At 40.8% G+C, this 17809-nt stretch overlaps 1 protein-coding gene and 1 long non-coding RNA gene across 4 annotated transcripts in view; one reads left to right on the top strand and one right to left on the bottom strand.

Moving 5' to 3' along the window:
• PCNX2 (pecanex 2) overlaps nt 1–17809 on the bottom strand; it is a 304697-nt gene that overhangs the window by 255737 nt on the left and 31151 nt on the right. For all 3 annotated transcript variants that reach the window (XM_021931429.2, XM_021931434.2, XM_017953734.3), the window contains exons 4-8: nt 17386–17422; nt 14115–15431; nt 8709–8856; nt 8416–8561; nt 6788–6881 (exon numbers count right to left, since the gene is read on the bottom strand). In XM_021931429.2, the coding sequence (XP_021787121.2) occupies nt 6788–6881; nt 8416–8561; nt 8709–8856; nt 14115–15431; nt 17386–17422 (1742 nt within the window). The remainder of the gene's footprint in view (nt 1–6787; nt 6882–8415; nt 8562–8708; nt 8857–14114; nt 15432–17385; nt 17423–17809) is intronic.
• On the top strand, nt 15109–17504 carry LOC103880725. The gene is made up of 3 exons (XR_641914.4): nt 15109–15149; nt 16406–16506; nt 17393–17504. It is a non-coding gene; the product is annotated as an uncharacterized LOC103880725 (long non-coding RNA).

The raw sequence follows: 17809 nt of genomic DNA on the forward strand, positions 1-17809 counted from the left end.
TGAGGGCCCTCTATGGCAGGCACTGTCCTAAACGCTGCATGTGTACTATCACATTTAATTTTTTTTTTTTTTTTTTTTTAGACGTAGTCTTGCTCTGTTGCCCTTGCTGGAGTGCAGTGGTGTGATCTTGGCTCACTGCAACCTCTGCCTCCCAGGTTCAAGTGATTCTCCTGCCTCAGCCTCCCAAGTACCTGGGATTACAGGTGCATGCCACCACACCCAGCTAATTTTTGTATTTTTATTAGAGACACGGTTTCACTATGTTGATTCGGCTGGTCTTGAACTCCTGACCTTGTGATCTGCCTGCCATGGCCTCCCAAAGTGCTGGGATTACAGGCGTGAGCCACCATGCCTGGCCCACATTTAATTTTTAAAGCAAACCAGTGAATTATTACAGAGGTATTATCTGCATTTTTTTTTGTTAGAAAATGGATACTTAAGATGGTTAAGCAAGTTGCACAATGTCAAACAAAAAGTAAATATCAGCGCTGGAATTTGAACCCAGATAAGTCCGAGACAAAATTTGTGTTCATATAGCTAGATACTAAACCTCTGATTTCAAGGAAGTAAAATTCTCAATGTCAGATTTTCCCCTGTTTTTAGCTTTCATACAGACAGAGAAAATTGTTTCCTTATGAACTAATAAAACACAGGGCTGGACTGGGCGCGGTGGCTCACGCCTATAATCCCAGAACTTTGGGAGGGTGAGGAGGGCAAATCACTTTGAGTCCAGGAGTTCGAGACCAGCCTCGCCAACATGACAAAACCCCATCTCTAGTAAAAATTAGCCATGTGTGGTGGTGTGTGCCTATAATCTCAGCTACTTGAGAGGCTGAGGCAGGAGAATTGCTTGAACCCAGGAGGCAGAAGTTGCAGTGAGCCAAGATCACGTCAGTGCACTCCAGCCTAGGCCACAGAGCAAGACCCTGTCCCAAAAAAAATAAAAATAAAAATAATAAAAACTCAGGGCTGGAAAATTTAATTTGAGTCTCTACCTCTGATTTCTATGTAGATTGGTTTAAAACGGGTCATTTTACAGGTTTCATTTTACTGTACTTCCCCACTTATAAAAGGAGGAGATCACATTCTGTGTTCAAATGCGTTGATCTGGCAAACTGCTAGTGCTTTGGATCTCCCTCTAACCGTCCCATCAAAGATGAGGGATTTATTTGTTGAGGTCGTTTTGATAATCCCACATTCATCAGGGTTGTTTTGCTCTGCACATAGATTCCCATCACTCCTGCTGCATAGAGAACAAACCACACTCCTCCACCAGTTTCATGTGCCCCAGGGCCCTACTCGGCCCCTCCTGTTTAGCTTCTCCTGCTGTCCTTCATCCCAGAACTCCAACTGGGCCATCTTTGTCACTTCCAATGATTCATTTGATTTAATCCCACATTTATTGAGCACCTACCTATAAAGGGCTAAGTGAAGGCTGGTTTTAGATGTATGCAATCTAGAAAAAGAGATGGGAACTCTCTACAAGTAAATGAGATACCAGGGAGAATGTGATCAGCATCCTCCTGGCAGCAACTTGAAGAGATGAATTTATTTTCACAGGGAGGACTGAGAAGGAAAAGAAGTATAACAGAGGCAGATTGTAACTTGAGCTTTCAAAGATGAGAGTTTCAAAAGGGAGCAATGAGTGGAGACCTTGGCAAGGTGGTTGGAGGCGCCTGCAGAGTGGGAACCACCAAGGGCGTCTGGATGCCGCACATGTGCGCAAGAAGAGCTGAGGGCAAGCACTTTCCCACTGGAGAGGCAGGGCAGGGGCTGACCACAGGTAGTTCACAGGCCACAGTCAACCACGCACAACCTGTGATCTGTAGTGGTGTTAAAAAAAATTAAAATCGACTGGGCGCGGTGACTCACGCCTGTAATCCAGCACTTTGGGAGGCCGAGGCAGGCGGATCACGAGGTGAGGAGATTGAGACCATCCTGGCTAACATGGTGAATCCCTGTCTCTACTAAAAATACAAAAACATTAGCCGAGGCCGGGTGGCACGCGCCTGTAATCCCAGCTACTCAGGAGGCGGAGGCAGGAGAATCACTTGAACCCAGGAGGCGGAGGTTGCAGTAAGCCGAGATCCCGCCACTGCACTCCAGACTGGGTGACAGAGGGAGACTCCGTCTCAAAAAAAAAGAAAAAAATTAAAATCAACAACATGAAACAAAATACACTTTTAGATACAAATATGCATTTCTAGCTCCTTGTGGAAAAAACTGGAAAATCCTGTCACCTGGGGCTTATGAGCCATCATAAGTAGACTAACATAGCAGCAGCCCTTCAGATGGGATAAATGCCCTCCGATTTACTGCAGCCATCACCACTCCTTTCTACCATTCCACACTGGGCCCCCTTCACCTATTTATCACACCCGCCTGGGCGCTGAGGAACCCTGAGCCTGTGACGCCTCTGTGGGGGATGGGAGCAGGGAGGGAGACTCACCTGTCCACCAGCCACTTACTATCTACATGAAGCTGAGCACTTCTGACAATCAGTCTTAGTTTCCTTATCTGTAAAATAGAGCTAGTATCACCAGCCTCGGTTTGTTGTGCAGATAAAATTAGGTAATTTAACATTGAGCTTAGTGCATAAGTGTTTAACAAATGGTGGCTGTTACTACCAGAGCTATTGCAGGCAAGTGCCTCGTTCAGAGCCACGAACTGCCGTAATAGTACACATGGGAACAAGGGGTAAGGTACAAGCCACTCAGTCTTCCATGTGGCAAAATCCTGACCTGCTGGCACTTCACTGGCTCTGCTCTGGTTCCATTCTTTACCTCTACCATGAGAGACGGAGATACAGCGATGACATCCCCAGGTGCACATGAGCTTAGACGAGTGCACACACGCACTAGTATGTTAATTCAGAAATTCAAAGATCTAAATTGAGCCAGATGGCTGGTTCTTATTCTGCTTTCTGAGAATTTTTCTTTCAGATAGCCAACTCAAAGATTCCCAAATCATCATTACATCATGGGCTTCTGCAAAAGACAAAGCTTATAACAAATCCAAAGAAATTAGCCCCGCGTGAATGGGTAGCACAGCTTTCCGTGTGTCAGAGTCTGGGGAGAAGTTTGAGACAATTGGAATATCCACCCTAAGCCTGTCAGACAGCAGTTTAAATCCAGAAGATCATCTGACTGACATAGGACTGACTCGTTTTTCTTGAGCACGAATTAAACAGATGGTAGCGCCTTAACTGCTTTTCCAGAACTACCTAGGGAACAGCTTCAATGCTGTAATTTTGCTAAGTGAAGTGACTGCAGTTTTGTGCTTATGCATCTGACAGGAAGCACTGTATATCTCCCGTGCCCAAATGGGCCGCTGAATGCCACAGCACCACATAACAAAGTCCCCTCTATTATCTATCGTAAAGACTAACTATACATATAATAGCAAACCGTGTGTATTATTTTACTTTATCTTTGAAGCACAAGAAAGAGAAGTTACACATGGCAATGTGTCCTTCTTTTCTAGAACTCTTCTTGTTTGTTGGTGTTTTTGCTACATTTTGTTTTGTTTTTTGTAGAGATGGAGTCTTGCCATGTTGCCCAGGCTGGTCTCAGACTCCTGGGCTCAAGTGATCTTCCCACCTCAGCCTTCAAAAGTGCTGAGATTGTCAGGCATGGTGGCTCACGCCTGTAATCCCAACACTTTGGGAGGCCAAGGCTGGCAGATCATGAGGTCAGGAGTTTTGAGACGAGCCTGGTCAACATGGTGAAACCCCGTCTCTACTAAAAATACAAAAATTAGCCAGGCATGGTGGCGGGCACCTGTAATCCCAGCTACTGGGGAGGATGAGGCAGGAGAATCACTTGAACCTGGAAGGCAGAAGTTGCAGTGAGCCGAGATTGCATCACTGTACTCCAGTCTGGGCGAAAGAGCAAAACTCCATCTCAAAAAAAAAAAAAAAATGTTGAGATTACAGGTGTGAACCACCATGCTCAGCCCTTTTCTAGAACTCTTAAGACCAACACCCTGTCAAATAATGCTGGAAAAAGAGCAGATAGTCAAAGACCCAAAACTTGCTATCTGAGACTGGCGGACCAAGGCCTTGCCCATAGGAGCATTCACACACGAGAAAAGCTAGGGGTGACTAGGGACATTCAATAAAGATTTTCTTCAAGGGGAAAGTCGCTTGCAAAAAACTTGAACGTTTTTCTCTTTACAGGAGCTCAGTAATTAATTCAGTTGCCATTTCACCAGAAACAGAGTCCTCAGGGGTCACTTGTTGATTTTGCTGCCTGGCTTTTGTCCACAGAACTCCAAATATCCCTCGGAGAGCCGGCCCCATCCAGTCTCAGGGGGAACCTCGAATCCAGTTCTGTGTGTGTAAGTAAGCCCAGACCAAGTGCTTGCTTGGTCTTAGTGATTGGGCTCAGGGAATATGGCTCAGTCAGAACCAATCAGACACAATGAGACCTTCCATGGGGTCTACGGGAAAGAAGCATACTGTTCTTGCTGGACTTAGATGAGAAAAGACACAAGATCTAGGGTAATGACAGCTGTCTTTTGACCGCTAGGGTGAGGTGTTTGAGAATGGTGTCAAAACAGAGGAACAAGAGAGCGATGGAAATGGCAAAACTAGGCCCCAATGACTCAATCTGAACCTCTTTGTCTAGACAGATGTCTTTATCTAGACACTCCTGAAGACAGATGGACTCAAGACTGTTCAGTTACATCACCGCAAAATCCCCACTTTGAGTAAACCTGTCTGAGATGGGTTTCCCTCCTGTGTAACAGAAAGGGGTCTGACTGTTCTATGGACTTGAAAAGGCACATAGGAAAGGGCCAGGTATTCTGAGACTCTCCACTAAGCCACACGCCTCACAAGAAAGTTCAGCATCAACACTGCTCAGTTGCCTCTCAGTCCAACACCCTCGCAGCACCCCAACACAACCTCACCAAAAGCCATTTCACCAAGGCTGAATGCACTGTGGCAAACCTATGTCCAGGCAGCTCTGGAAACGGAAGGCAGGTTAAATATAAAAGAGCTGTAATCTGGAAAGGAAATGCAGAGGAAATGAAAGAAAGTAGAGGCTGGAGGAAGTTTAATAAAGAGAGAGAAATTTAAGGGGAGAAAGCAAGTTAGCAGGTCGTGCTACAAGAGGCAGAGCCTAAGGAACTGAGGCTTAGTGAAAACACTATAGGTCCTCTCTCTCATTTTTATTTGGATACTGTAAATTTTCAGTTTTTTAAGGCTCTGGATATATGGCCTTATTCTAACTATCATTACTGACAAATGCAGTCCAAGTATTTAACCTAGAGGAAAAATGACATATGTTTATCCTGGGGGGGGGAAATTAAAACCAAAAATCTTATAACTTTACTTTGGGATAAAACAAGAATTTGTTCTAAATTCAGCTTAGAAAAACTTCAACTTTTAGCTGGGAATTGCAGAATAATATGGCAGTTTTCAAAGCTGTGTTCTCATGCAATTGCATCTTTTGTCTGAGAAAGCTGCCCTCTTAGATGACTAAACTCATCAAACCGTCATAGCGTCTAGCATGTCCTGGAGGTTAGAGTAAAGATGTGGACAGCAAACCTCCTTCTCCTCTTGGGTGTCCATTTGCGTGGGGACTCTGCATGCTTGTTGGATGGAGGAGAAGAAATTTGTGCCATCTGGATTGCTGCATGGTACCTGAGGGAAAAGGAGAAAGAGTGGACGGCAAGTGGGGGATGAACAGTATTTCTGTTTCCCCACACGAGTGACTTTGGGCACATGCAGGGTGCTTTAGTGCAAAGCTCAGAAGGGACTGTGTGGCGAGAGAGAGCCGTCACCTACAGTTCCCATCAGACCTACCTGAATGGCAGGCACCAGCATTCCTAAGCAGGTAAGAAACAGTAGTGGCATTAAAGAGAGAATGCCCTAAGAAGCTGGCACACGACAGCATTCCACCTGGAGGCCAGAATGCAAGGACGAAGACAGCCTTTATTCTAAGCACACAGAAGCCTCCTCCTGAATTTCCCATACACCCTTGGGAAGACTTTAAACTTGGAAAGACACACGGGGTCACAGGCTCTGAAATTAAGGTTTAGATGTGAAGCGCAAGACTTTCCAGTTACACCGCGAAAATCTCCCATAAGCCCTCAAATATACGTATAATTCTAAAGAAGGATACATGAACAATTTACTTCCACACTTAGAGCAACCAACTGAGACATGGCCATATGGATTATCCACAAAGAATCTTGAAGCCCAGGATGAAGGATGAATTCTGTCTGCCACTGACAAGATGTACAGCTTGCCCAACACACTATTAATCATCATATGTCCCAGATATGCAAACTAACTTAATATCAACTTCACCTAATTTAATAGCAACACAATTAAGAAAGTTATTCAAAGCATTCTGAAGTACAATAGAAAAGATGTGTATCTATCTGTAAAACAGTTTGCCTTCATTACCGTAAATGAGAATAAATGAGAAGTAACCACATTTCTAGTCCGCTCCTTGGGACAAATTTAATAATGTATTTGAGATCTGCATCACCATCTTTCTTGAAGGGAACATTATTACGTTTATACAGGGTTCCTGTCTATTTATATTACCTACATGTTATCTTCGTTTTTGGAAGCAGCAACGATTAAAATGGTTTCATTTATTTTTCATTATTTCAGAATGTCAGATTTTCTTTTTCTTTCACGCAAAACTACATGCTTTAACAACTACAGAGGGATTAACACATTTCTTCTAAACCAGAATCCTCACTTTATCTTCATCGCTGTGTCTCCCAGCAATGCAACAGCTCTCAAGCCTGGAAACAAAGCTCCACTCACCGAGCCTGAGACAAACAGTCACAGTTTGATGGTAGAGGCTGTAAAGGACCTTCTTTCTGATTTCCGGATTTTAAATAACAGGATCTAATTTCCCCTGTAAAATCAGAAAATTTCAGCAAAGAATATGACATAATTATTCACATAGAATTGTTTCAACTTATACAATTTAAGAGTTAAAAGGAAACTTATTGTGGTCTGTTGTAATAACTGTTAACAATCTGGATCCATTCTTTGTATTTCCCCACAGAACGTATATCATGAGAAGTTGAAGGATGTCTGAAAGAAACGTGACTAAGAAAATTTTCTTTGACCTGCTTCCCTGCTAATATACTTAGACAAGTTTTGACTTGGTTACTTATGATTTAATTGCTTTTGACAGACTTATTTGTATCATCTCTTAATTCACTTTACATACATTCTCTTCATGTGTCAGCATGATCTGTGCTAGCATATAACTGGATTTTTTTGTACACGAATACCTCGGTGTCATGTGCAAAAAGCAGCTTATTAAGAGTACAGTTTTGATTGGTGGACCACATGAGACCATCTCTGCCTCCAAATGTGCAGACGAGCCAGTGCCACAGCACACTGACTGATGTGTCAGCCTGTTAATGAGGAAAAGCAAGAGGTGGAATTAATCTGCAGAGTTCAATTAGCTCCACTAAAGCAGTTCAGGATACTGAGGTATGAAAATCCGTTCCCTTTCTAATGATGTAAACGGTTTCTGCCCAGAAGAGCTCCTACGAGTGCCTTCTTCAGTTGACACAGGAAGCGTAATTAACCTCGTCTGTTGTGAGCAGTTGGAAGGTGGCCCTCAACTCAAAGGTGTTTTCCACCAAGAGAAACTGTAACAACTGCAGCCCCTGTGGAGGCTTTCATGTAAGTGCTAATGTTGTTCTTTATGATGTAAAAGTCCCTTATATTTCTGCACATGCCAAAGCATTTAAAACTATAAACTACCGAACTCCAGATAAAGTAACCATATAATGTATTCTCCAAACCAGCATCCTTTTGAGAGTAAAATAACAAGCACTACTGGAGCTATATGATACATAAACCAAGACCCGTCCCAGAAAAACTAGGACCTATATCCCTTATCCTTTGAACTTTGAACTTGCCACTTTATAATTCTCTAAGTATACTATTTTAAATCCTTTTTATAATAAGGCGATGGAAAAATATATCAAGGTCAGGTGTGCAACACAGGTCCAACAAATATTTACTGACTACTGGGCATTGCCCTCTTGAAGTTGATAACTGTGAGGGGGAAATGCCATTAATCAAATTATTATACAAGCTGTAATATTATCAAAGAAGGAAAGAGACGGGGTGTTAAGAGAACAAAAACTGACGAACCTGATTAAGTCTGGGGAGTTCAGGAAAGGTGTCCCTGAAAAACTTACATTAGGACCAAGATCTGAAGGATCAATGGCACACACGGGCACAGCATGTGTAAAGACCCTGAGATGGAAGGCAGCACACTCCGTTCAAAGAACAGTGTGTGGGCAACTACGGCGTTAAGTCTTCCAGTTCTCAAGTCTAGTGCTCAGGCTAAGATATCACGATGAGTCTGAGAAAGCTGACAGTTTTCCCTGCTTGTTCATTAGTAAAGAGCTCCAAAGACTCACCATGTTCATCAATGAAGACATGCATAGCATCCACAGATATCTCTTCTTGTACAGACGTTTCAGGCCCACTGATGACTTGCAAGACAGAACTATCTTGTTGGGAAGTTACCCTGTAGATTATCTGTCTTTGTCTATTGCCCTGGAAACTTAACACATATAAAAGTTTCAAAAAAAAAAAAAAATGATTAGAAGTTCTTCCTTATCCTTGATAAAGCATTAAAAGCAGAAGCCAGTAAATGAGGCTGTCTCATGGTTTATGACTAAGTGAAACTAAATAAGTAACTTATCCTTACAAGGCCGTAGTCTTGGCAGGCCGAGTGCACGCGGGGCTGGTGCTAGTATGGTCTTGACTTTGTAAGTCTGGTTTTCCTTGCTTAGGACTGTGTCCACTGGGCTTTTCATTTTCGAGGATTTCCTCCTTTTTTTCCTGGGAAGTGTTATCTGAAAAACATTGCTTTACCTGTTAATATAATATAAAATAATTCAATGTGAAAGCTCTGGGAAATAAGTTACCAAAACTGAAACAAGAATAGAAAGAAAATCTAAGCAGCTCCTCTGCATGCAAAAGACTTTTAAATAATTTTTCATTTTCCTAATTATGGAAGTACCTACATATATTTGAAAAACAGAAGTATGTATAAGTCTGAGATGTGTTATTTAGGCGTCTATAAACACCTACTATTTTATATACAGGTTGAGGGACTCCCTTGAAATAACTCGGTGACCACACATGTGCCCAGCTGGAAATCACCCATTTAGGTTACACAGGTCTGAAAGGTTCACGTCTCATAAATGAATAACCTCAGATTCTAAAAAATTACAAAAACAAATCTGGCTATTTCAGAGCAAGGTCCCCTTTACCATTTATAAATCTTAATAGTCTTTCTTCTCACTCACTCTCTAAAACTGAATTTTCAAGCTAAAGCTAGAATTGGACCCTTCATAAAGCAAATACTTGTAAGTATAGCTGGGGGTGGCGGTTGTTTTTGTTTGTTTGTTTGTTTGTTTGAGACAGGGTCTGGCCCTGTTGCCAAGGCTGGAGGCGGGAGTGCAACAGTGGAATCACAGCACACTGCAGCTTCAACCTCTTGGGTACAAGTGATTCTCCTACCTCTGCCTCCCAAGTAGCTGGGATGACAGGCACATGCTACTACATCTAGCTAATTTTTAAAACTTTATGTAAGTATACGGGCATGTTATGTTGTTCAGGCTGGTCTTGCCCTCCTGGCCTCAAGTGATCCTCCCACCTCAGCCTCCTGAAGCACTGGGATTACAGGCATGAGCCACCACACCTGGCCAAGTATAGCTGGTATAGCTGATTTTGAACAACATGCTTATTGTACTGTGTAGGACACAGTGAGCTACAACACCTATTCCTTGCCCTGAGAACATTTTAAGGTGAATGAGAATTCCAAGATCAATACGTACAGAATGTTTTTATTTTTTTTGCATTTTTTGAAGACTCTTTAAACAATGAACCACTAAGGGTCTCAGGTTATACCATTATGCAAAATGGACTGCATATGACCCTGAGGATCAGCCCTTCCTTCTCTGCGGACACATTCCAACTGTCACTTTTAAGATCAAAAGGACCATTGTACTCCCATGACTTACTCTGAGTAAATGATTGGCTCTTAAGCTCAACAGCCTGTGCCTGAGAGAACAGAATTGAGCCTGAACCTACAAGTTCTTTCAAGACACACCATTAGAAAAGTCTATCAAGACCTGCCTAAGCCCTCAGAAAGCAAAATTGTGTTAGTGTCTGTGGGCTATAAATCACATCCTTGCGTCTAGAACAATGTTATTCATCCTAAAACTTCAAGTAATTAGAGGAGCAATGCTGGCTTCTCTGTGAGTCCTGAAGATAAACATTTTCAGCACATCTGTGAAACTACCATAAGAATTTCCTTGGTATGAAAATGTTTGCATTTCATTTGACAGCCTGTCAAGATAGAAGTTTTCACAGTTTTCAAGAAACACATTTATAAGAAAGTGCTATCATAACAAATAGCTTTAGCCAGTAATCATGCCTCATAAAAAATCGCAGAAAGGCACATTGACACAGCTCTCCTGTTTCACACTAAGAGTCTTTGAATTCGTTTGTTCACATCTCTTCATCATATCTTAGACTCCTTTTCTCTTAAATGGGTACATTACGTAAATCAACATATGGGTGATTTTTTTCCTTTTTTCCTTAAAAAATACATTTATATAAATGTTTCTGTTTATAAAAATACTACGCATTCATTGTATGTAATTTAAAACTACACAAAAGAAAAAACTTTGAATCACTCCTAATCCTGCCATCATATTACCACTGGAGCCAATTTGATATATATCATACCAATCTCTTTTTCCTAGATATATGCACTTTTTTTTTTTTTTACAAAAATGAAGTCATAATACAGGTATGGTTTTATACTTATCATATTTATCTTAAACTACTATAAATATGTAATGTTATTGGATATTCATCTACATCATCTAAAAGTAGTAGTTATATATTATACTGATAATGGTAAAATTTAAATAGACCCTAACTATAAATTTACATTGTTTCCATTTTCCATATTATAGACAATTTTTCAATGATCATTTCTATATACATTCATGATTCTTTTCTTAGAAATTCTTAGAAGTTAGGAGACTGAATATACGAATGGACAATGGCCAGAAATTATTCATAACGTAGAACTCTGACCAATAATTTGCAGCAACCAGCTGAGAAAATCAACCCATTATCCAGGGTAAGCAGCCCAGGAAGACAACATCCTATGCACAGGTCAGGCTTGCAGGAAGTCAGACCACTGTTTCTGGCAAACAATCCAGGAAGCCAAACAATAACCCCCATAATAATTAGCCCGAAATGGCTAGGACTTGATTCACAGCTGACAGCTTCCCTAATGTGTGTCCCTGCTTCCAACTTAGGACCACCCAAAGAAAACCAAATATAGTCCCCTAATGAAGCACATAGGATGCCTCACTCCTAGTCTAGCCACCTCCAGCTTCATAATGCCCAGAACCTCCAGTCAGGGCACATCTGAAGCCTTCCCTTTTTTCCACTATAAAGCTTTGTCATTCTAGTTGCCTTTAAGTCTCAGGTGAACCCAAGTGATGACGGCTGACTCCCTCACCATAAGTAAGCTCTGAATAAATAGACTTTGCTTGTTCTCATATGGGCAGTCCTCATTTATTTCCACAAAGTAAAATAAAGTTGTGTCAAACAAAAAAGCAAACAAACATGCTTTAAAGGTTTTTCAAAAGTGTGTGGTTTTCCATAGCCTTGAATTCTAGGATATTGCTGAGACCTGAGAATAATCCTCTGAAGAGAACCTGGGCTAGAAATAAGAGTACACTAGAGAGAACTAGAAAATCCTGTATCTTTTTCTAGTGAGGTCCAAGTTCAAGCACTGTCCTACTGATGAGCAGGAAAACGATTTGAGAACATTTCCTAAGCTGCTAATATCATTAAACACCGTCACGTTGTTTTATAAACAAACTCAAAAACTGGGTTTTCAGATTACAATAACAAATACTTCAGTGAAAGAAGAATAAGAGGATATTACCAATCTCAAAGACACATGACACCACTGAAAAACTATCTAAATTGCCACCTTTGATGTTGATGGCCTTCTAAGAGCTAAAAGATTCATTGTAGTCTGTCCTTTCTTCCTTCAATTAAAATCCTCTGTCCTTTCCTAAAAGAAGCATGTAATTCACTCCAATTCCTCCCTTCCTGCTGTACCTTCAAGTGCTTGGTATCTAAGCCTATCTCTTCCCATAGAATACCACCTCATATCTCCCTGCACACAACCTCGATGTCCAATTTAACCGTTCTGATTGAATGTGGCTGGCTGAAAATATGAAGAAGAGCAAAAACTCAAGCAGGCAAACCAAATAAACTTTACATATGGCCTGAGGGGAAAACAAAAATGAGAGACTAAAATTGATCAAATAGCAAAACTTTCCACATATTATCCTAATTGAATCCTCACAATAAATCTGTAACATATTATGATTCCTGCTTTGTAGAAGAAACTCCAACACAGATGGATTTGATCAATTGTCCAAGCTCAACCAGCCGGTATTACTGAACCAAATCTGGCCTTGTGCTATCTGGTTCCAAAGTCAGTGCTCTATCCACTGGACACATTGCTTCTGGGAAGGCCTTCATGTGCTCTGGGTTAGCACTGTCTAATACAGCATCCAATAGCCACATGGCTACTTAAATGAATTAAAATGTAATAAAATTTTAAATGTCACTTCTCACCTGCACAGCTCCCTCTTAAAGTATTAAACAGCTACATGTGGCCATTGGCTACCATATTGGACTGCAGATACGGAATATTTCTACCACTGCAGAAAATTTTATTGGACAGTGCTAGCCTAGAGGTATGAATCTCTATATTGGATAGATGATAAACACCCACATCTTTTATTAGAAACATTTTTGTCTCAAGTTACTCCTGCTTTATATACCGCCCTGTCTGTTAAAAAGTTTAAGTAATCAGAGAAAATTTCTCAGAGCCACCAGTATGGAGCCAGAGGAGCCCCTGGCTGTCCACAGAGCAGAGGAAAAATCCCAGCGCTAAGAAACGTTACCACCTACAGCACAGAAAATGAGCTACCATATGCAAACACGACTTTCAGTAAGCATTCCTACCATACAGATGCTATCTCAACACAGATCTATATAGAAATGATATGCTCAGAATCACAGCATTAACAGAATTTAAAGCTAAAAGACCTTATAAAAGCTCTAGTCCAGTAACACCATTTTAGCCATGAGGAAACTGAGGCCCAGAGATATTAAGTAACCTGAAAATAAACTTACCTTATCTTCATATAGGAAATATCATTTAATTTTTATGCAAGGACTCTGGAATAAGACTGCCTGGAATCAAATCTCAGTTCTAGCACCTCCTGAACTTACTAGACACTTGGGAAAGCAAGTGAAAATTTCTGAGCCTCATCCGAAGAACAGGAAGGATAATGGTATATCCATAACATAAAGTTAATAAAGAGTGAGTTAATATGACAGTAATTGTATAATCTATCATCTAAACTGGGGACTCTTTTGAGAGAGAAAGTCAGTGCTCTTAATAATTATGTTGGCAAAACCATGTGTAAATGAGGACCCTTCCAGGCAAACCACAAGGTACAGTCACCCTCGTTAATACATGCAAAGTGATTAGAACACTGCCTGGCATAAATTAAGAGCTGCAGAAGAGTTTGTTATTATTATGGGTACAACATGGGATAATTAGTGAATTCTGTATTTTATAATAGAACTCAGCAGGAAAAGTAGATTCACTTCATAGAAATTTGTCTTAGAATCAACTTTCCCAGAAGGCATCTATTTCATAAAGGAAGAAACATCTATTGCGAGTACTTGCCACAGTAGTAAAATATAATTGCTTATTTCCCTGGGAGTAAATAGTCTTGCCTTCTAGAATAGGGAAGCAAAAAAATCATGATAATGCCTTAAGTGTCCTGGTAGAGTAGGACAATATATGTACACATGTTCATCACAGAGCTTAGTCTCGGTAATTCAGCAAATATTGATGACAAAGCCAAGCAACAAACGATTGCCCAAGAGTTGTCCCACTATTTGCAAAATCAAATCACAGAAGGCAAATGGCAAAGAGGCATATTGCCTTCTATGTCATCATCAGAACGGAACTGATGTGGAATCGCACCTTGGAGAAGCCCACTTTCTTCATTCTGCTCTGCTGAGCCATTCAATTGATTGGATGCGGCCATCTTGGAAGTATTAATGGATTCTAACAAGGAGACAAATTCCAGGAAGTTGGACTCATTTGGTATTTGTCCTTCCTTAGCCTCTAGGTCAGATTTGGAAGTTGGCATTGTTTTCTCTGTATCATTAACAATTTCTGCGGAACTTTTACTCAAGAAGACATCTGTCCCACTGTCCACACTGAGCACCCGGGCATGCCTCTTTTCATGGCTGGACTTACAAGACAATGGGTCAAGGTTAGTCAGGCCTTCCTTCCCCACCTTAGACTCAGAGGCTGTATCAGGTGTAAGCCGGGACGCTGATTCCCAGGGTTCCCGTGAGGAAGAGCTGTGATCCTTGGTGGCACTTCCCCCCTCCCCAGATCCATAGCCAGAACACTGATTGGTGGATACCCTTGCCTTCAGTCTCTCTGGAGTCCTTTCACTTCCATTGCCTTCAGGACAGGGAACACCTCCTCCCCCACCCTCAGGCAGGTCCAGGGTGATCACCGGAATTGAGATCTGCTCGGCATTGGGAGAACTGGCCGCCCCTGGGTTAGTTGGCTCAGCGTCAGACTTTACACCGGTCTTCTCTATGCCAACCACCTTCAGGTGGAGGGAGCTTTCCAAATCTGTCATGGAGTTTGGGGTACTGCTCATCGTGATAACAATTTTTATGGGTTCATGTAGACTCAGTGGGTCCCCGGGTTGAGAAGTATCGATGAGAGTAACAGCTACCTCACTATCTGAGGAGTCCACTTCCTGGTTCAAGGGCAGGTCCACCTGGCAGGAGGTATCCACCTGACAGGATGTGTCTGCTGGCTCCTCCACAGGCTTGGCCACGATGGTGTCACATTGAGGGCAGCTGCTGCTCAGGCTGTCTTGGGGTGACTTGCTTTGTACCCGTTCCCTTACGGAACCCTGAGGACAACTGACAGGTTCTGGAATCAGGACTGAATTCTCACTCCCCCATGGCTGGAAAGAAATGTCTGTTTCTAGTAAGTCATACTGAGACAAAGACAGGTGGGGCAACTTCTTCAAGGGTCCCTTATCCACTAAGCCACCCTCGGATCTGTGGCGCAAAGGAGGCTGCCCCTTGCCTCCTCTTTCCTTTCCTTTACCATTGATGAGAGTTTCTGTGGCAATTGGTTTTACGGGTATTGCTGACTTGGGCATGGTTTCCAGCATGTGTGCTTGACAAGCAGGTAAACTTTCCATTTTGATACCAGGTGAGGTAGATGACACTGGTGCTATGGGATGGTCTTCTGATAGAATGACACCTGAAATGAACGACACATGGCAACTTTATTAGCATTGGAAATGAATGAGTGATGCCCAAGAGCCAGACCTAATGAATAATAACAAAACTAAAACAGCACCAGCAACTAATGGAATTGGACACTTTTTTTTTTAACTTTAAGTTCTGGGATACATGTGCAGAACAGGTATAGATGTGCCATGGTTGTTTGCTGCACCTATCAACCCATCATCTAGGTTTTCAGCCCTGCATGCATTAGGTATTTCTCCTAATGCTCTCCCTCCCCTTGGCCCCCAACCTCCGACAGGCCCTGGTGTGTGATGTTCCCCTCCCTGTGTCCATGCGTTCTCATTGTTCAACTCCCATTTATGAGTGAGAATATGCAGTGTTTGGTTTTCTGTTCCTGTGTTAGTGTGCTGAGGATGATGGTTTCCAACTTCATCCATGCCCTGCAAAGAACATGAACTCATTCTTTTTTATGGCTGCATGGATACTTATTTTTTAAAATAACATTCCCACTGTGAAATTATTCTTGAAATACAACAATAAAAATAAAACAAATGAAAAGCAATACAGTATAACAACTATATATATAGCGTTTACATTGTATTAGGTATTGTAAGTAATTTAGAGATGATTTAAAGTATACAAGAGGATGTGTGTAGGTTACATGCAAATACTATGCTATTTTATATAAGAGACGTGAGCAACATCCACAGATTTTGGTATCCACGGGGGTCCTGGAACCAAATCCCTTAAAATACTGTAGAACACCACCAACTAAGATGGTGTCTTTTATAAGATTTGACTAAGGAAAAAGCAAAATTCTTTGCTTTACTATAGTGTTGCTAAGAAACACTGGATTTACTCGCCAGGTATGGGTTTAAATGCTACCTGTACATTTTACATACTATGACTCAGAATGAAATAATGTACGTAAAACTTCTACTGCAATTCCTAGTACAAGTAAACAATGGGAAATTATTGTTTTAATAGGAATGGTGAAATTAAAAGGCCAGACCAGATATTCAAAGTACATAAGATGATGAGCTATAGCACACCTAATCTAGAAGAATATGTTTAATATGAAGGAAAAGGTATGTGCTTGTATGTATGTGTGTAAGTATAAAACAGACATAAAGTAACTGTTATGAAGCTGTATGTGCAACCAAAATATTAGAAATCTAACTAATGTGAATTTATTTTAGTAGTAATAACACAAAAAAAAATCTGGACAATCCTTTACATATTGTTATAATGGGATACAGCTGAATGATGAAAAAAGAAACTTCATTTTAGGGGTTCAGGGCTATGGTGCTAATTTCAGCTGTTTTCTAGAACAAATTAAATTTTACACCATTTTCAAAACTGAAATAGTGCATAAAATTTGTCTTTGTAGTAGTAGAAAAGAAAATAGAATTGCAGAGAAACAAAGGAATTAATTCAGGCTTCCAAAAGATGTTTTCTAAGCCTTCTGCAGGTAGTCAAAAGATTAAAAAAATAATAATAATCTTAGTAAAAACGTAAAACAAAAATTGTTTAAGTTAAAGGAAAGATCCCCCAAAACAAAATTTGTAACTTGAAAGAAAGGTAGATATGCAGAATGCTATACAATTTATCCTGTCATTTTTTGATGTATGTACTATAATACAAATTTTTATATGGATGATAATTTATCATCCATAAAAAAACTTACATGTCTGCTCTTTATAAGTCAAATGAAATGAGGCATAGACTGGAGAAATGACAATGAATTATGATCAACAAAATATCACAATTTGAATTAAGACTTGATATACAAATACTGATGAGAAAAAATTAAAATTAAGAGTTAAAGAAACAAAGTCAAAATATAACTATGCAGTCTTAGGTATAGTTCTTATTTTCAGTTAATCCACTGGCATTCTGTTTTATAAAAATATTTTTCACTTCACTGAGGATAATGCAGGGATAAAATATGAATGATGACATTTTACCTTTGAGATCTTCTACGGTTTCCTGTGCTGACAACTCCTAACAAATGAAAGAAACAAAAATCAATGGATGACTCAGCTGATCGTCCATTTCCAGACAGTCGGCAATAACTGACCAGCAGTCACTGGTTTTCTAAATGGCATGTAGGGAAGAGACAATACAGTGTTCACTCTCCTTAAGCTTCTATAAAATGGGGACCAGAATGGATACAAACGTACGTAAGTGTGGACATTCAACCAAGACAACTGTACTGTGACAAAGGAAGATTTGCTACTAAGAAAGTAAACAGAGAAGGAATAAGCCACTACTGACACTATAGCAAATGGAGCTCAATAAAGTAAATCTAGAAAAAAGGTAATTTATTGACTTCCCAGAAAGACAAGTGTGATTTAAAATGGAAAGCAGAGGCGATATCCATTTCAGGTG

Source organism: Papio anubis, chromosome 1 (assembly GCF_008728515.1).
Source record: "Papio anubis isolate 15944 chromosome 1, Panubis1.0, whole genome shotgun sequence".
Taxonomy (NCBI): domain Eukaryota; kingdom Metazoa; phylum Chordata; class Mammalia; order Primates; family Cercopithecidae; genus Papio; species Papio anubis.